This window comes from Pseudoliparis swirei, unplaced genomic scaffold, assembly GCF_029220125.1.
Source record: "Pseudoliparis swirei isolate HS2019 ecotype Mariana Trench unplaced genomic scaffold, NWPU_hadal_v1 hadal_25, whole genome shotgun sequence".
Taxonomy (NCBI): Eukaryota; Metazoa; Chordata; class Actinopteri; order Perciformes; family Liparidae; genus Pseudoliparis; species Pseudoliparis swirei.
The window spans coordinates 1366414-1383288 of NW_026613261.1; the positions used below are offsets into that span (position 1 = coordinate 1366414).

Sequence of the window (16875 nt, forward strand, 5' to 3'; positions counted from 1 at the left end):
ACTCACTACAGACACAGACTCACTACAGAGACACAAACTCACTACAAAGAGACAGACTCACTACAGAGACACAGACTCACTACAAAGAGACACAGACTCACTACAGAGCCACAGACTCACTACAAAGAGACACAGACTCACTACAGAGACACAGACTCACTACAAAGAGACACAGACTCACTACAGAGACACAGACTCACTACAAAGAGACACAGACTCACTACAAAGAGACAGACTCACTACAGAGACACAGACTCACTACAAAGAGACACAGACTCACTACAGAGACACAAACTCACTACAAAGAGACAGACTCACTACAGAGACACAGACTCACTACAGAGACACAGACTCACTACAAAGAGACAGACTCACTACAGAGACACAGACTCACTACAAAGAGACAGACTCACTACAGAGACACAGACTCACTACAAAGAGACACAGACTCACTACAGAGACACAGACTCACTACAAAGACAGACTCACTACAAAGAGACACAGACTCACTACAGAGACAAACTCACTACGAAGAGACACACACTCACTACAGAGACACAAACTCACTACAAAGAGACAGACTCACTACAGACACAAACTCACTTCGAAGAGACACAGACTCACTACAAAGAGACACACTCACTACAGAGACACAGACTCACTACAGAGAGGCACAGACTCACGACAGACACAAACTCACTACACAGACTCACTACAGAGACACAAAGTGACTACAAAGAGGCACAAACTCACTACAGAGACACAAAGAGGCACAAACTCACTACAAAGAGACAAACTCACTTCAAAGAGACAAACTCTAGAGGCACAGACTCACTACAAAGAGACAGACTCACTACAAAGACACAAACTGACTACAAAGAGACACAGACTCACTACAGAGACACAAATTCACTAGACACAAACTCACTACAAAGAGACACAAACTCACTACAGACACAGACTCGCTACAAAGAGACACAAACTCACTAGAGACACAAAGTGACTACAAAGAGACAAACTCACTAGAGGCACAGACTCACTACAAAGACACAAACTCACTACAAAGACACAGTGACTCCAAGCAAAGTTGTTCTCCAGAGACACCTGTAACGTGCTCTGGTCCGGCTCCGTGTGACAGTGTTACTGGGTTTTCTAGTTTGTTTATTGGTAATTTTTACTTTTTTTATTTAAAATAACAAAAGTGACTTAAATAATATTAGTGACTTAAATGTAAATGCAGCCAGTAAATTACATATTTAATCCGTCTCCTGACTCGAAGGGGACAGGAATACGTGTTGACTACATCAACTCAAGAAGCATATTGGACACTTCGCGCATGCGCATTCTTGTTTGTGTCGTCGTTTCCCTCCCGCATCACTTCCTGGTTCGTCTCGGTTCTGTTTACATCGGGCGCGAGCGCTGCATCCAGACGACCGGACCGGGTTCCAGTTCGAGCCCAGCCGGTGCCGCGACCCGGTGCCCGAGGCCGCCCCGCTGTTTAACGCGCGCGCGTTGGATCCCCAGTATCTTTCGTGTCGCTAGTTCTCTCAACATGTCCCCCGCCGCCACCATCCACGCGCAGCTCGCCTCCATCATGGAGGCGCTGGCCAACACGGCGGTGGCGGAGATCTGCGAGCTCGTGGACGGCGGCTACGCGGTGCTGCAGCTGGAGATCTCGCGGAGCCGCAAGGAGAACGACGGGCTGCGGAGGAAGCTGCGGCTCGCGGAGCTGCGGGCCGCCCGCGCGACCGCGATGCGCGTCGCCGCGGCGGCGGCGGCAGGCGGCGGCGGACACGGGCCGAGGAGAAGCGGAACACCTGGAGGTAACGTCAACGTGTAATGGGCTGGCTAGGAAGACGAGGTGTCCTCGAAGAGCCTGATCAAAAATAAAAGAAACGGTCCAAGTAGAAGCAGAACAACTAGAGGTAACCGTTAACGTGTAATGGGCTGGCTAGGAAGACGAGGTGTCCTCGAAGAGCCTGATCAAAAATAAAAGAAACAGGCCAAGTAGAAGCAGAACAACTAGAGGTAACCGTTAACGTGTAATGGGCTGGCTAGGAAGACGAGGTGTCCTCGAAGAGCCTGATCTAAAATAAAAGAAACAGGCCAAGTAGAAGCAGAACAACTAGAGGTAACCGTTAACGTGTAATGGGCTGGCTAGGAAGACGAGGTGTCCTCGAAGAGCCTGATCAAAAATAAAAGAAACAGGCCAAGTAGAAGCAGAACAACTAGAGGTAACCGTTAACGTGTAATGGGCTGGCTAGGAAGACGAGGTGTCCTCGAAGAGCCTGATCAAAAATAAAAGAAACAGGCCAAGTAGAAGCAGAACAACTAGAGGTAACCGTTAACGTGTAATGGGCTGGCTAGGAAGATGAGGTGTCCTCGAAGAGCCTGATCAAAAATAAAAGAAACAGGCCAAGTAGAAGCAGAACAACTAGAGGTAACCGTTAACGTGTAATGGGCTGGCTAGGAAGACGAGGTGTCCTCGAAGAGCCTGATCTAAAATAAAAGAAACAGGCCAAGTAGAAGCAGAACAACTAGAGGTAACCGTTAACGTGTAATGGGCTGGCTAGGAAGACGAGGTGTCCTCGAAGAGCCTGATCTAAAATAAAAGAAACGGTCCAAGAAGAAGCAGAACAACTAGAGGTAACCGTTAACGTGTAATGGGCTGGCTAGGAAGACGAGGTGTCCTCGAAGAGCCTGATCAAAAATAAAAGAAACGGGCCAAGTAGAAGCAGAACAACTAGAGGTAACGTAATGGGCTGGCTAGGAAGACGAGGTGTCCTCAAGAGCCTGATCAAAATAAAAGAAACAGGCCAAGTAGAAGCAGAACAACTAGAGGTAACCGTTAACGATGTAATGGGCTGGCTAGGAAGACGAGGTGTCCTCAAGAGCCTGATCAAAATAAAAGAAACAGGCCAAGTAGAAGCAGAACAACTAGAGGTAACCGTTAACGTGTAATGGGCTGGCTAGGAAGATGAGGTGTCCTCGAAGAGCCTGATCAAAATAAAGAAACAGGCCAAGTAGAAGCAGAACAACTAGAGGTAAGTAATGGGCTGGCTAGGAACGAGGTGTCCTCAAGAGCCTGATCTAAAATAAAAGAAACAGGCCAAGTAGAAGCAGAACAACTAGAGGTAACCGTTAACGTGTAATGGGCTGGCTAGGAAGACGAGGTGTCCTCGAAGAGCCTGATCTAAAATAAAAGCGGTCCAAGAAGAAGCAGAACAACTAGAGGTAGCCCCTAACGTGTGATGGGGGGGCTAGGGAGACGAGGGGTCCCCGCAGAGCCTGATCAAAAAAAGAAGAAACGGGCCAAGTAGAAGCAGAACAACTAGAGGTAACCGTTAACGTGTAATGGGCTGGCTAGGAAGACGAGGTGTCCTCAAGAGCCTGATCAAAATAAAAGAAACAGGCCAAGTAGAAGCAGAACAACTAGAGGTAACCGTTAACGTGTAATGGGCTGGCTAGGAAGACGAGGTGTCCTCAAGAGCCTGATCAAAATAAAAGAAACAGGCCAAGTAGAAGCAGAACAACTAGAGGTAACCGTTAACGTGTAATGGGCTGGCTAGGAAGACGAGGTGTCCTCGAAGAGCCTGATCTAAAATAAAGAAACAGGCCAAGTAGAAGCAGAACAACTAGAGGTAACGTTAACGTGTAATGGGCTGGCTAGGAAGACGAGGTGTCCTCAAGAGCCTGATCAAAAATAAAAGCGGTCCAAGTAGAAGCAGAACAACTAGAGGTAACCGTTAACGTGTAATGGGCTGGCTAGGAAGACGAGGTGTCCTCGAAGAGCCTGATCAAAAATAAAAGAAACAGGCCAAGTAGAAGCAGAACAACTAGAGGTAACCGTTAACGTGTAATGGGCTGGCTAGGAAGACGAGGTGTCCTCGAAGAGCCTGATCAAAAATAAAAGAAACGGTCCAAGAAGAAGCAGAACAACTAGAGGTAACCGTTAACGTGTAATGGGCTGGCTAGGAAGACGAGGTGTCCTCGAAGAGCCTGATCTAAAATAAAAGAAACAGGCCAAGTAGAAGCAGAACAACTAGAGGTAACCGTTAACGTGTAATGGGCTGGCTAGGAAGACGAGGTGTCCTCGAAGAGCCTGATCAAAAATAAAAGAAACAGGCCAAGTAGAAGCAGAACAACTAGAGGTAACCGTTAACGTGTAATGGGCTGGCTAGGAAGACGAGGTGTCCTCGAAGAGCCTGATCTAAAATAAAAGAAACGGTCCAAGAAGAAGCAGAACAACTAGAGGTAACCGTTAACGTGTAATGGGCTGGCTAGGAAGACGAGGTGTCCTCGAAGAGCCTGATCAAAAATAAAAGAAACGGGCCAAGTAGAAGCAGAACAACTAGAGGTAACCGTTAACGTGTAATGGGCTGGCTAGGAAGACGAGGTGTCCTCGAAGAGCCTGATCAAAAATAAAAGAAACGGTCCAAGAAGAAGCGAAACATATAAATCAATATTAACTAGAACATACATTGTTTATAGACATATTTAATTAAATATTTCTAGATATATACATTGTTTATATAAATATATGTAACATTTATAGAAATATATATTGTTTAGATATATATATAATTTAAAGACATATGTATTGTTCGTGGAAATATTTAAATATATATCATTTAAAGAAATATTAATCTATATATTTATATTAACAATAAATACATATTTGTCTTTCTCCAACAACGTGCCACGACATACCCACCCGAAAGACGAATATAAATCCTATATAGAACTCATATTACTGTGGTCGTGCCTTCCTGATTGACCCAACGCTGAGCTTCATTTGAATTCATTCGTAAAACAAAGAAAGCTTTAACTTTAAAAAGTGTCCTGATGACGTCCCTCCTCCAGGCTTCAGAGCGTCCAATCAGGAGGCTCCGCGGTGCAGAGACCCCGACCCATCGCGGGCGGCGAGCGGAGCGGCGGCAGGAACGCCAGGCGGGGCGACCAAAGCCACGGTGACCAAAGCCACGGTGACCAAAGCCACGGTCACGGTGATCAAAGTGGAGGACGACGAAGAGGAGGAGGAGGAGGACAGTAAGTACAGCTCTGTGAGGCATTTAGTTCTTCTGACCCTTTTTAAAAAGTCTCGCTTACATCTATCTTTAGAAGGATCTTTGATGTCTTTAAATACAGAAATACATGGATTTATTTTTACAATCAAGGCTTGAAATTCTAAAAAGCAACTTTATTTTTGTCATTTTGAATGTTTTCCTGTTTTTTATTTCTTAAATTTTGTTAAATCTTTATTACACTTAGAATATTAGTTCAAAACGCATGTTTTTAGTTTTTAAAAAGTTTTTCTAAATGCGGCAGTTACAAAGTCTGCATGGAATGAGCAACATAAATATTATTATTATTAGTGTTTATTGTTTTTAACCGTGATCTGATTATCTGTCTCTCCAGAAGAGTTTTGCTGCGTCGTTGACGACCAGCTGCCGGAGACAGAAGCCCCGCCCCCGCCCACCAAACAGGAAGTAGCGTGCGGCGGCTCGTCTGTGCTCTGGACGAGCGGGGAAGTCGGCGGCTCCGCCTCCGAGTGCGTCCACAGGCCGGAACCCGGCGGCTACGACTGCCTGATGTACGAGCCGCCGCCGCCGCCGCTCGCTACCCAGAATCCTTTGCGCGAGGACCCCGGCTGCTCCTACGCGGCGAACGCGAGCGACCCGGTGGGCGTCGGCTTCCCTTTCGGCGTCCGGCGCCGGCAGCCGCCGCCGCCCGCGGAGAAGCCTGGGCTCCCCGGGAAGGAGGCGACGGAGAGACTCCTCGCCCTCACCGGGGGCGCCGGCTGGAGGCCTCAGGACGACGGCGACAGGACGTTCAGCTGCAGCTTCTGCGGCAAGACGCTGGCGTGCCTGAAGAACCTGAAGACCCACATCCGGATCCACACGGGCGAGAAGCCCTTCGTGTGCCCGCTGTGCGCCAAGCGCTTCTCCGACTCCAGCAACCTGAAGCGCCACCAGAGCGTGCACACGGGCGAGAAGCGCTACGGCTGCCTCCACTGCGGGAAGCGCTTCGCCCAGTCGGGCTCGCTGAAGGTGCACATGGCGGTGCACACGGACTGCAAGCAGCTGCGCTGCCCGTACTGCGGCAAGACCTTCATCTCCGGGGCGCACCTGCGGCGCCACGTGGCCGCGCACGCCGCCGACAAACGCTTCGCGCCGCCGCTCCAGTGACGGCCCGGGTCAAAGGTCAAAGGTCGTTCGTGAACCGGGAGCACGCTGAACTTTATTTCACTCACATTTCTTTAGGATTTAATATATGATGGATCTGCGTGTCACGAAAGTACAAAATGAGTTTTAGTTTTAGGAGATTCATTATGTTAGCGGCAACTAAAGTCCTGAGAGGCCGACGGGACGCCATCTTGTTTAGTCCCAAATATATCACACTGTTTACCATGTGAATGAGACGACCACAAAGACTCAGAGAGACTAACGGACCACAAAGACTCAAAGGCTCTAACGGACCACAAAGACTCAAAGAGACTCTAACAGACCACAGACTCAAAGAGACTAACGGACCACAAAGACTCAAAGAGACTCTAATGGACTACAAAGACTCAAAGAGGCTCTAACGGACCACAAAGACTCAAAGAGACTAACGGACCACAAAGACTCTAACGGACCACAAAGACTCAAAGAGACTAACATACTACAAAGACTCAAAGAGGCTCTAACGGACTACAAAGACTCAGAGACTAACGGACTACAAAGACTCAAAGAGACTAACGGACTACAAAGACTCAAAGAGACTCTAATGGACTACAAAGACTCAAAGAGACTAACGGACCACAAAGACTCAAAGAGGCTCTAACAGACTACAAAGACTCAAAGAGACTAACGGACTACAAAGACTCAAAGAGACTAACGGACTACAAAGACTCAAAGAGACTCTAATGGACTACAAAGACTCAAAGAGACTAACGGACCACAAAGACTCAAAGAGGCTCTGGCTCCAGGAGGCTCCGCGTCACGATGACTTCCTCTTGGCTCGACCATGTGACGTCGTTCTGTTCCTTAGACATGAGCACAGCTCACGCTCCGGCCAATCAGCTGCTTTGTTTACACGCCGAGAGGAAAACTGAAAGTCGTGTTTACGTTCTGAGATTCAGTTTTGTAATAAAAACATAATTTTGTCATCTTCACGTGAACTGTGATAAAAGCATTTATTAATTTACTGGAATTAAGAATACATTTTAGAAATATAAAGTCTATTAATTAAAAAATACATAAACTTCATATTTAATAATAAATATTATTAAAAGATAATTAATGTTAGATGAGTTGATGCAGGGTTCCCTTTTGTTTTATTATATATCATATATATAATATGAGTATATATAAATATTATATATATATTACATATATACATATATTAATTATATATACACATATATTAAATATATATATTATATGGTCTGTGTTTGTTCTCCAGACGTAAAGAGTTCAAAGAAACTACAGAAACATTTAATGATTTAATGGAACATAAATATTCATTTACACAAAACACTTTGCAAAACTGTCAACAAATGCATCTTAAACAGCGCCGCCAACAGGCGACCACCCTGAACTTCTAATTGTGAATTTAGAAAATGTCCTGATCCACCGTGGTGATCGACTCGAGTCAGATCCATGAAACAGAATCACTTAAAATCCAGTTTGAGCTTTACGTTTTCAGACTAACAAAATGAAAAGTACAATAAACTGTGTGTGTGTGTGTGTAGCTGCATTACATCACTGGCCACTAGGGGCAGAGCGCTTCATGCCTCTGGCCACCAGGGGGCAGAGCGCTTCATGCCTCTGGCCACTAGGGGGCAGAGCGCTTCATGCCTCTGGCCACCAGGGGGCAGAGCGCTTCATGCCTCTGGCCACTAGGGGGCAGAGCGCTTCATGCCTCTGGCCACCAGGGGGCAGAGCGCTTCATGCCTCTGGCCACCAGGGGGCAGAGCGCTTCATGCCTCTGGCCACTAGGGGGCAGAGCGTTTCATGCCTCTGGCCACTAGCGGGCAGAGCGCTTCATGCCTCTGGCCACTAGGGGGCAGAGCGTTTCATGCCTCTGGCCACTAGGGGGCAGAGCGTTTCATGCCTCTGGCCACTAGCGGGCAGAGCGCTTCATGCCTCTGGCCACTAGGGGGCAGAGCGCTTCATGCCTCTGGCCACTAGGGGGCAGAGCGCTTCATGCCTCTGGCCACTAGGGGGCAGAGCGCTCATGCCTCTGGCCACTAGGGGCAGAGCGCTTCATGCCTCTGGCCACTGGGGGCAGGCGCTCATGCCTCTGGCCACTAGGGGCAGAGCGCTCATGCCTCTGGCCACCAGGGGCAGGCGCTCATGCCTCTGGCCACCAGGGGCAGGCGCTTCATGCCTCTGGCCACTGGGGGCAGGCGCTCATGCCTCTGGCCACTAGGGGCAGGCGCTCATGCCTCTGGCCACTGGGGGCAGGCGCTTCATGCCTCTGGCCACTGGGGCAGAGCGCTTCATGCCTCTGGCCACTGGCAGGCGCCTCATGCCTGGCCACTGGGGCAGGCGCTTCATGCCTCTGGCCACTGGGGGCAGGCGCTTCATGCCTCTGGCCACTGGGGGCAGGCGCTTCATGCCTCTGGCCACTGGGGCAGGCGCTTCATGCCTCTGGCCACCAGGGGCAGGCGCTTCATGCCTCTGGCCACTGGGGGCAGAGCGCTCATGCCTCTGGCCACTGGGGGCAGAGCGCTCATGCCTCTGGCCACTAGGGGCAGGCGCTCATGCCTCTGGCCACTGGGGGCAGGCGCTTCATGCCTCTGGCCACTAGGGCAGGCGCTTCATGCCTCTGGCCACTAGGGGCAGGCGCTCATGCCTCTGGCCACTAGGGCAGAGCGCTTCATGCCTCTGGCCACTAGGGGGCAGAGCGCTTCATGCCTCTGGCCACTAGGGGGCAGAGCGCTTCATGCCTCTGGCCACTAGGGGGCAGAGCGCTTCATGCCTCTGGCCACCAGGGGGCAGAGCGCTTCATGCCTCTGGCCACTAGGGGGCAGAGCGCTTCATGCCTCTGGCCACTAGGGGGCAGAGCGCTTCATGCCTCTGGCCACTAGGGGGCAGAGCGCTTCATGCCTCTGGCCACCAGGGGGCAGTGCGCTTCATGCCTCTGGCCACTAGGGGGCAGGCCGCTTCATGCCTCTGGCCACTAGGGGGCAGAGCGCTTCATGCCTCTGGCCACTAGGGGGCAGGGCGCTACATGCCTCTGGCCACTAGGGGGCAGAGCACTTCATGCCTCTGGCCACTAGGGGGCAGAGCGCTTCATGCCTCTGGCCACTAGGGGCAGAGCGCTTCATGCCTCTGGCCACTAGGGGCAGAGCGCTTCATGCCTCTGGCCACCAGGGGGCAGAGCACTTCATGCCTCTGGCCACTAGGGGGCAGAGCGCTTCATGCCTCTGGCCACTAGGGGGCAGAGCGCTTCATGCCTCTGGCCACTAGGGGGCAGAGCGCTTCATGCCTCTGGCCACTAGGGGGCAGAGACATGATCCTCTGCTCCGCCGAGTTCAGCACCTCCGTGAGTTGATCAGATGTATTATAAATATTAGTAATATATAGATTAATTGTTAGCATTTTAAAAGGTCCCGAAATCTTAGTTTTAAATCCCGAGATGGCGATCCAAGATCTTCTTCACGACCAATAAGCTCGTCGACTGGTCTCAAAGTAAGAAAACATTAATATTGAGCTTGATTTCATCTCTTTGGTTCCACATTGTCCCAAAAATATATATTTGAAGTCGTTAATCACATTTTTCATAAAATCTTATTTTAAGCGGTCAAATAGATATAAATAGTCATAAAGCCCATGTGTGATGTTTAATAGTAGATATTAGAGCGTTAATCGGTAGCTTAGCGGCTCATAGCACTCTAGGTTGCTAGCGGTGTCGCCATCTTGGATTTTGACCGTCGCCATCTTGTTTTTGTTTCTCAAGCGGAGAACAGGAAGTGAGCGTAACTCAGCTTTTCACGACAATCTGCGTATTAAAAAACTTTAAAAACATTTACACTCAAAGTGCTTCGGGCTTTATAAACGCCTCGGTTTAGTTTGAGGCCCAAACACGATTAAAAAAATAAAATGTTATAAAGTCAGAAACCTGATAAAGAAACACTTCTTTTCCAAACATTGATTTCTTTTTTGAATTATTACTCATGAATAATCTTCAAAGGAAGACAGCTCGTCAATTGTGAACTTGTTTTGTTGAATACGACTGTAAAGCTAAGCTACGCTACGCTAAGCTAAGCAATGAGAGAAATCTCCAACACTAATTTACAGAAAAAGGTAAATCTTTTAATGTCTTTAAAATTGTTGGATACCTCCAAGAACACTTTGCTTTTTTACTGTCGTTATATATTCACTGTTTTATTTATTCGTTGCTATTAAAAACAAAAATCTGCTTAATAGTGACAATGTGTTAGCAGCCAAACATATTAGAATTATTCTAATTTTTCTAAACTCCACCCACCTGCTCCGCCCAGCAGCGGAAATCAAACCTCCGGTCCGTTGTAACAGTGTCACAACAGTGTCACAACAGTGTTATAACAGTGTCATAACAGTGTAACAACAGCTGGTTGGTCTGAAGCTCCTAAAGGCACTTCACAGACGAAGAGTTTCATATTTAAAATAGAAGGTCACATGACTTCAGGCTCAGTTAACATCTGATCTGAACTCATGCTAGTGGGGATTATTGGCCCCGCCCACCCACCTGTCAATCAAGTGACGTCAATAATCTAAACATTTCCTCAAATCACATACATTTAATTTTTAAATCGTCGAAAATTTGACCCAGCAAAACCCCTTCATGTCCCAACGCCATCCAGGAAGCCCCGATTCAGATTTTCACAATAAAGGTGGAGCTCTCACTTTCCTCAACACCTTGTCGTCACGAGGACTTCCAGGTCGGTCCACTGGAACCTCGCCAATGTGTTGACGTCAGGTTTTTAAAGTCCCCGCTCTTATTTTGAAAAGCAGTGGGGCGTGTTTGTTGGAGCCAGTTCAACTCATCGTTAGACACCAGCTACAGGAAGACTGGGTTTCATGGGTCACCACGGCAACCAGCTGCTGCTACTCTTATACGTTTATATGTTTATACTCTGTTAAAAGAAGGTTCTCACACAGGAGAACCAACATTGAGTCCTCGGCTCTGGATTTAAGGATTGAAATGTGAATGTTTACATTTCAAACTGTTTGAAAAAATGACGTTCATGTTGTTGTTGTTCATATTGTTGTTGTTGTTGTTCATGATGTCATCCAACCGGTTCATGCTCACATATCAGAGACGTGAGCCCCTCAGCCCTCTTCCGCTCCTGAAGCTCGTCTACTCGTTTCCTGATGTGATGTCCTGTGGGAGACGTAAACAACAACACCATCATGTTGTTGTTGTTGTTGTTCACACAGAACCCCTCGTGGTGGACTCACCTCCGTCTTCGCCCTCCTCCACTCGGCCATCGGCCCCGACGTCGTCACGACTGAAAGACAAACGACATGTTATAAAGAACCCCACTTCCTGTGAGTTGCAAAATAAAATTAAATTTAAAAAAAGAACCCACTTCCTGTGAGATACAAAATAAAAGGACACTCACGCCTGAGCGCCGCCGCCACACTGCAGCTGACGGTGGCGCCCAACACGAGACTCCTGGAGGACGAGAACAGAGACACGTCCAGAGGGTCAGGAGATTACACACAGACCAATACTATACATCATATCAATACAATGGATCAATACTATGAATCATATCAATACAATGGATCAATACTATACATCATCAATACAATGGATCAATACTATGAATCATATCAATACAATGGATCAATACTATACATCATATCAATACAATGGATCAATACTATGAATCATATCAATACAATGGATCAATACTATGAATCATATCAATACAATGGATCAATACTATACATCATCAATACAATGGATCAATACTATGAATCATATCAATACTATGGATCAATACTATACATCATATCAATACAATGGATCAATACTATGAATCATATCAATACAATGGATCAATACTATACATCATCAATACAATGGATCAATACTATGAATCATATCAATACTATGGATCAATACTATACATCATATCAATACAATGGATCAATACTATGAATCATATCAATACAATGGATCAATACTATGAATCATATCAATACAATGGATCAATACTATACATCATATCAATACAATGGATCAATACTATGAATCATATAAATACAATGGATCAATACGATGAATCATATCAATACAATGGATCAATACTATGAATCATATCAATACAATAGATCAATACTATACATCATATCAATACAATGGATCAATACTATGAATCATATCAATACAATGGATCAATACTATACATCATCAATACAATGGATCAATACTATGAATCATATCAATACAATGGATCAATACTATGAATCATATCAATACAATGGATCAATACTATGAATCATATCAATACAATAGATCAATACTATACATCATATCAATACAATGGATCAATACTATGAATCATATCAATACAATGGATCAATACTATACATCATATCAATACAATGGATCAATACTATACATCATATCAATACAATGGATCAATACTATGAATCATATCAATACTATGGATCAATACTATACATCATATCAATACAATGGATCAATACTATGAATCATATCAATACAATGGATCAATACTATGAATCATATCAATACAATAGATCAATACTATACATCATATCAATACAATGGATCAATAATATACATCATATCAATACAATGGATCAATACTATAAATCATATCAATACAATGGATCAATACTATAAATCATATCAATACAATGGATCAATACTATGAATCATATCAATACTATAAATCATATCAATACTATGAATCATATCAATACAATGGATCAATACTATGAATCATATCAATACAATGGATCAATACTATGAATCATATCAATACAATGGATCAATACTATACATCATATCAATACAATGGATCAATACTATGAATCATATCAATACAATGGATCAATACTATACATCATATCAATACAATGGACCAATACTATGAATCATATCAATACTATGGATCAATACTATACATCATATCAATACAATGGATCAATACTATGAATCATATCAATACAATGGATCAATACTATGAATCATATCAATACAATAGATCAATACTATACATCATATCAATACAATGGATCAATAATATACATCATATCAATACAATGGATCAATACTATGAATCATATCAATACTATAAATCATATCAATACAATGGATCAATACTATGAATCATATCAATACAATGGATCAATACTATAAATCATATCAATACAATGGATCAATACTATGAATCATATCAATACAATGGATCAATACTATGGATCATATCAATAGTTTAAAATGTATCAATAGTTTAAATTGTGTATCCATATCAGTTTTTGTAGTCATGAAGTTGTGTTTTATTGTGTATGATAAGGTTATGTTAAGCTCTTTAAGGTTATTTAAGCTCTTTCAGGTTATTTTAAGCTCTTTAAGGTTATTTAAGCTCTTTAAGGTTATTTTAAGCTCTTTAAGGTTATTTAAGCTCTTTAAGGTTATTTAAGCTCTTTAAGGTTATTTAAGCTCTTTAAGGTTATTTTAAGCTCTTTAAGGTTATTTAAGCTCTTTAAGGTTATTTTAAGCTCTTTAAGGTTATTTAAGCTCTTTAAGGTTATTTTAAGCTCTTTAAGGTTATTTAAGCTCTTTAAGGTTATTTAAGCTCTTTAAGGTTATTTAAGCTCTTTAAGGTTATGTTAAGCTCTTTAAGGTTATGTTAAGCTCTTTTAGGTTATTTAAGCTCTTTTAGGTTATTTAAGCTCTTTTAGGTTATTTAAGCTCTTTAAGGTTATTTAAGCTCTTTAAGGTTATTTAAGCTCTTTAAGGTTATTTAAGCTCTTTAAGGTTATTTAAGCTCTTTAAGGTTATTTAAGCTCTTTTAGGTTATTTAAGCTCTTTTAGGTTATTTAAGCTCTTTTAGGTTATTTAAGCTCTTTAAGGTTATTTAAGCTCTTTCAGGTTATTTAAGCTCTTTAAGGTTATTTAAGCTCTTTAAGGTTATTTTAAGCTCTTTTAGGTTATGTTAAGCTCTTTTAGGTTCTTTAAGGTTATTTTAAGCTCTTTAAGGTTATTTAAGCTCTTTTAGGTTATGTTAAGCTCTTTTAGGTTATTTAAGCTCTTTTAGGGTTAACGTGTGTGAAGCTGTTACCCTGAGTACAGAGCCGTGAGGATGAAGAGCAGGACGATGAAGAGGAGCATGAGCCCTGTAACACACGGCGGAGCGTTGAGTCGAGTCGTCATCGTGCGTCTCTCACCAGGCTCACGAGGCTCACCTGGCTGCTCAGGTGAGGCCTGGCAGCAGCTGCAGGGCGCTGAGGGGGGCGGGACTTCAGAGAGCCCGCCCAGCGACTGGCAGGCCTCAGAACCAACCTCCTCCTGGAGGAGCGTCTTCAGAGGAGGGGCCACTTTGTCAGGAGGGGGCGGGATCTCAGTGTGGTCTGAAGAACACATACAGAAATATATAAATATTAATATATATATGTTGTTGTTGTTGTAAAATGTATGTTTGCTGTTTTTTGTTAAGTGCAGGGAGCAATCTCTGGTTCTGAAAGGGAAAACAACAAAGCGGCTTAAAGCTGCATTCCCTCTCCTGACCACCAGGGGGCTCCTCTGGTTGTATAGAAGTCTCTTGGGGCTCCTCCTTCATCACCCACCGTAGGTGAAGCTGCGGCTGCCGTCCAGCTCGGTGCTGGACAACATGGACCCAGACCAGGTCGCCTCGGCCAACGGGACCGGGCCTTCCTGGCTGGTCCTGGCGTAGTCCTGGTCCTGGTCCGTCCTGAAGACCCCCCCAAAGACCTTCTCGTCCAGCCAGGACTGGCAGCTCTCCGTCACGTCGCTCAGCAGCCGAACCAGAGAGCGGCGAGGCCGGCGGCGGCGGCGGAAGACCCTGAAGAGGAGAAGAAGAAACGATGACGGTTCCTCTCGGGCGGGGAACCGAGTCCTCGTGAGGGAACAGAGTCCTCGTGGGGGAACAGAGTCCTCGTGGGGGAACATAGTCCTCGTGAGGGAACCGAGTCCTCGTGGGGGAACCGAGTCCTCGTGAGGGAACAGAGTCCTCGTGGGGGAACAGAGTCCTCGTGAGGGAACCGAGTCCTCGTGGGGGAACATAGTCCTCGTGAGGGAACCGAGTCCTCGTGGGGGAACGGAGTCCTCGTGAGGGAACGGAGTCCTCGTGGGGGAACGGAGTCCTCGTGAGGGAACATAGTCCTCGAGGGGGAACAGAGTCCTCGTGAGGGAACAGAGTCCTCGAGGGGGAACAGAGTCCTCGTGGGAGAACAGAGTCCTCGTGGGAGAACAGAGTCCTCGTGGGGGAACCGAGTCCTCGTGGGGGAACCGAGTCCTCGTGAGGGAACACAGTCCTCGTGAGGGAACAGAGTCCTCGTGGGGGAACCGAGTCCTCGTGAGGGAACAGAGTCCTCGTGGGGGAACCGAGTCCTCGTGGGGGAACCGAGTCCTCGTGGGGGAACCGAGTCCTCGTGGGGGAACCGAGTCCTCGTGGGGGAACAGAGTCCTCGTGAGGGAACAGAGTCCTCGTGGGGGAACAGAGTCCTCGTGGGGGAACCGAGTCCTCGTGGGGGAACAGAGTCCTCGTGGGGGAACAGAGTCCTCGTGAGGGAACCGAGTCCTCGTGGGGGAACAGAGTCCTCGTGAGGGAACAGAGTCCTCGTGGGGGAACAGAGTCCTCGTGAGGGAACAGAGTCCTCGTGAGGGAACCGAGTCCTCGTGGGGGAACAGAGTCCTCGTGAGGGAACAGAGTCCTCGTGGGGGAACCGAGTCCTCGTGAGGGAACAGAGTCCTCGTGAGGGAACAGAGTCCTCGTGAGGGAACAGAGTCCTCGTGAGGGAACCGAGTCCTCGTGGGGGAACAGAGTCCTCGTGGGGGAACAGAGTCCTCGTGAGGGAACCGAGTCCTCGTGGGGGAACAGAGTCCTCGTGAGGGAACAGAGTCCTCGTGAGGGAACGAGTCCTCGTGGGGGAACCGAGTCCTCGTGAGGGAACCGTGGTCCTCGTGGGGGAACCGAGTCCTCGTGGGGGAACAGAGTCCTCGTGAGGGAACAGAGTCCTCGTGAGGGAACCGAGTCCTCGTGGGGGAACAGAGTCCTCGTGAGGGAACAGAGTCCTCGTGGGGGAACCGAGTCCTCGTGGGGGAACCGATGGTCCTCGTGGGGGAACCGAGTCTCGTGGGGAACAGAGTCTCGTGGGGAACAGAGTCCTCGTGGGGAACAGAGTCCTCGTGGGGAACAGAGTCCTCGTGAGGGAACAGAGTCCTCGTGGGGAACAGAGTCCTCGTGGGGAACAGAGTCCTCGTGGGGAACAGAGTCCTCGTGGGGAACCGAGTCCTCGTGGGGAACCGAGTCTCGTGGGGAACAGAGTCCTCGTGGGGAACAGAGTCCTCGTGGGAACAGAGTCCTCGTGGGGAACAGAGTCCTCGTGGGGAACAGAGTCCTCGTGGGGAACAGAGTCCTCGTGGGAACAGAGTCCTCGTGGGGAACAGAGTCCTCGTGGGGAACAGAGTCCTCGTGGGGAACCGAGTCCTCGTGGGAACCGAGTCTCGTGGGGAACCGAGTCTCGTGAGGGAACGAGTCCTCGTGGGGAACAGAGTCCTCGTGGGGGAACAGAGTCCTCGTGGGGGAACCGAGTCCTCGTGGGGGAACCGAGTCCTCGTGAGGGAACCGAGTCCTCGTGGGGGAACCGAGTCCTCGTGGGGGAACCGAGTCCTCGTGGG

At 46.9% G+C, this 16875-nt stretch overlaps 2 protein-coding genes across 5 annotated transcripts in view; one reads left to right on the plus strand and one right to left on the minus strand.

Annotated features, from left to right (window-relative positions):
- Positions 1–1151: 1151 nt before the first annotated feature.
- Positions 1152–7156, plus strand: LOC130190921 (zinc finger and BTB domain-containing protein 17-like). 2 transcript variants are annotated; one of them, XM_056410544.1, is made up of 4 exons: positions 1152–1823; positions 4864–4957; positions 4988–5049; positions 5419–7156. In XM_056410544.1, exons 1-4 carry the CDS (start codon positions 1235–1237, stop codon positions 6186–6188), a joined length of 1515 nt encoding a protein of 504 aa, XP_056266519.1. In that variant the 5' UTR covers positions 1152–1234; the 3' UTR covers positions 6189–7156. The 2 variants fall into 2 exon arrangements, with proteins under 2 accessions (XP_056266519.1, XP_056266518.1); XM_056410543.1 differs by having other exon boundaries at positions 4864–5049.
- A 4065-nt stretch (positions 7157–11221) lies between these two features.
- The window catches only part of tmem71 (transmembrane protein 71), a 10027-nt gene continuing 4373 nt past the window's right edge, over positions 11222–16875 (minus strand). Inside the window, exons 5-10 of one of the 3 annotated variants that reach the window (XM_056410572.1) lie at positions 14802–15037; positions 14421–14585; positions 14297–14351; positions 11597–11649; positions 11433–11482; positions 11222–11355 (exon numbers count right to left, since the gene is read on the minus strand). In XM_056410572.1, the coding sequence (XP_056266547.1) occupies positions 11332–11355; positions 11433–11482; positions 11597–11649; positions 14297–14351; positions 14421–14585; positions 14802–15037 (583 nt within the window). In that variant the 3' untranslated portion in view covers positions 11222–11331. Of the gene's footprint in view, positions 11356–11432; positions 11483–11596; positions 11650–14296; positions 14352–14402; positions 14586–14801; positions 15038–16875 lie in introns of all 3 variants that reach the window. The other 2 variants (XM_056410575.1, XM_056410573.1) reach the window with 2 other exon arrangements.

Excerpts from the sequence above, each read along its gene's own strand:
- LOC130190921 (XM_056410543.1), top strand. The coding sequence starts at position 1,235 with ATGCAGCCAGTAAATTACATATTTAATCCGTCTCCTGACTCGAAGGGG. Across the intron at positions 1,824-4,863 it reads GAGAAGCGGAACACCTGGAG|GCTTCAGAGCGTCCAATCAG; the intron begins GTAACGTCAACG and ends TCCCTCCTCCAG. Across the intron at positions 5,050-5,418 it reads AGAGGAGGAGGAGGAGGACA|AAGAGTTTTGCTGCGTCGTT; the intron begins GTAAGTACAGCT and ends CTGTCTCTCCAG.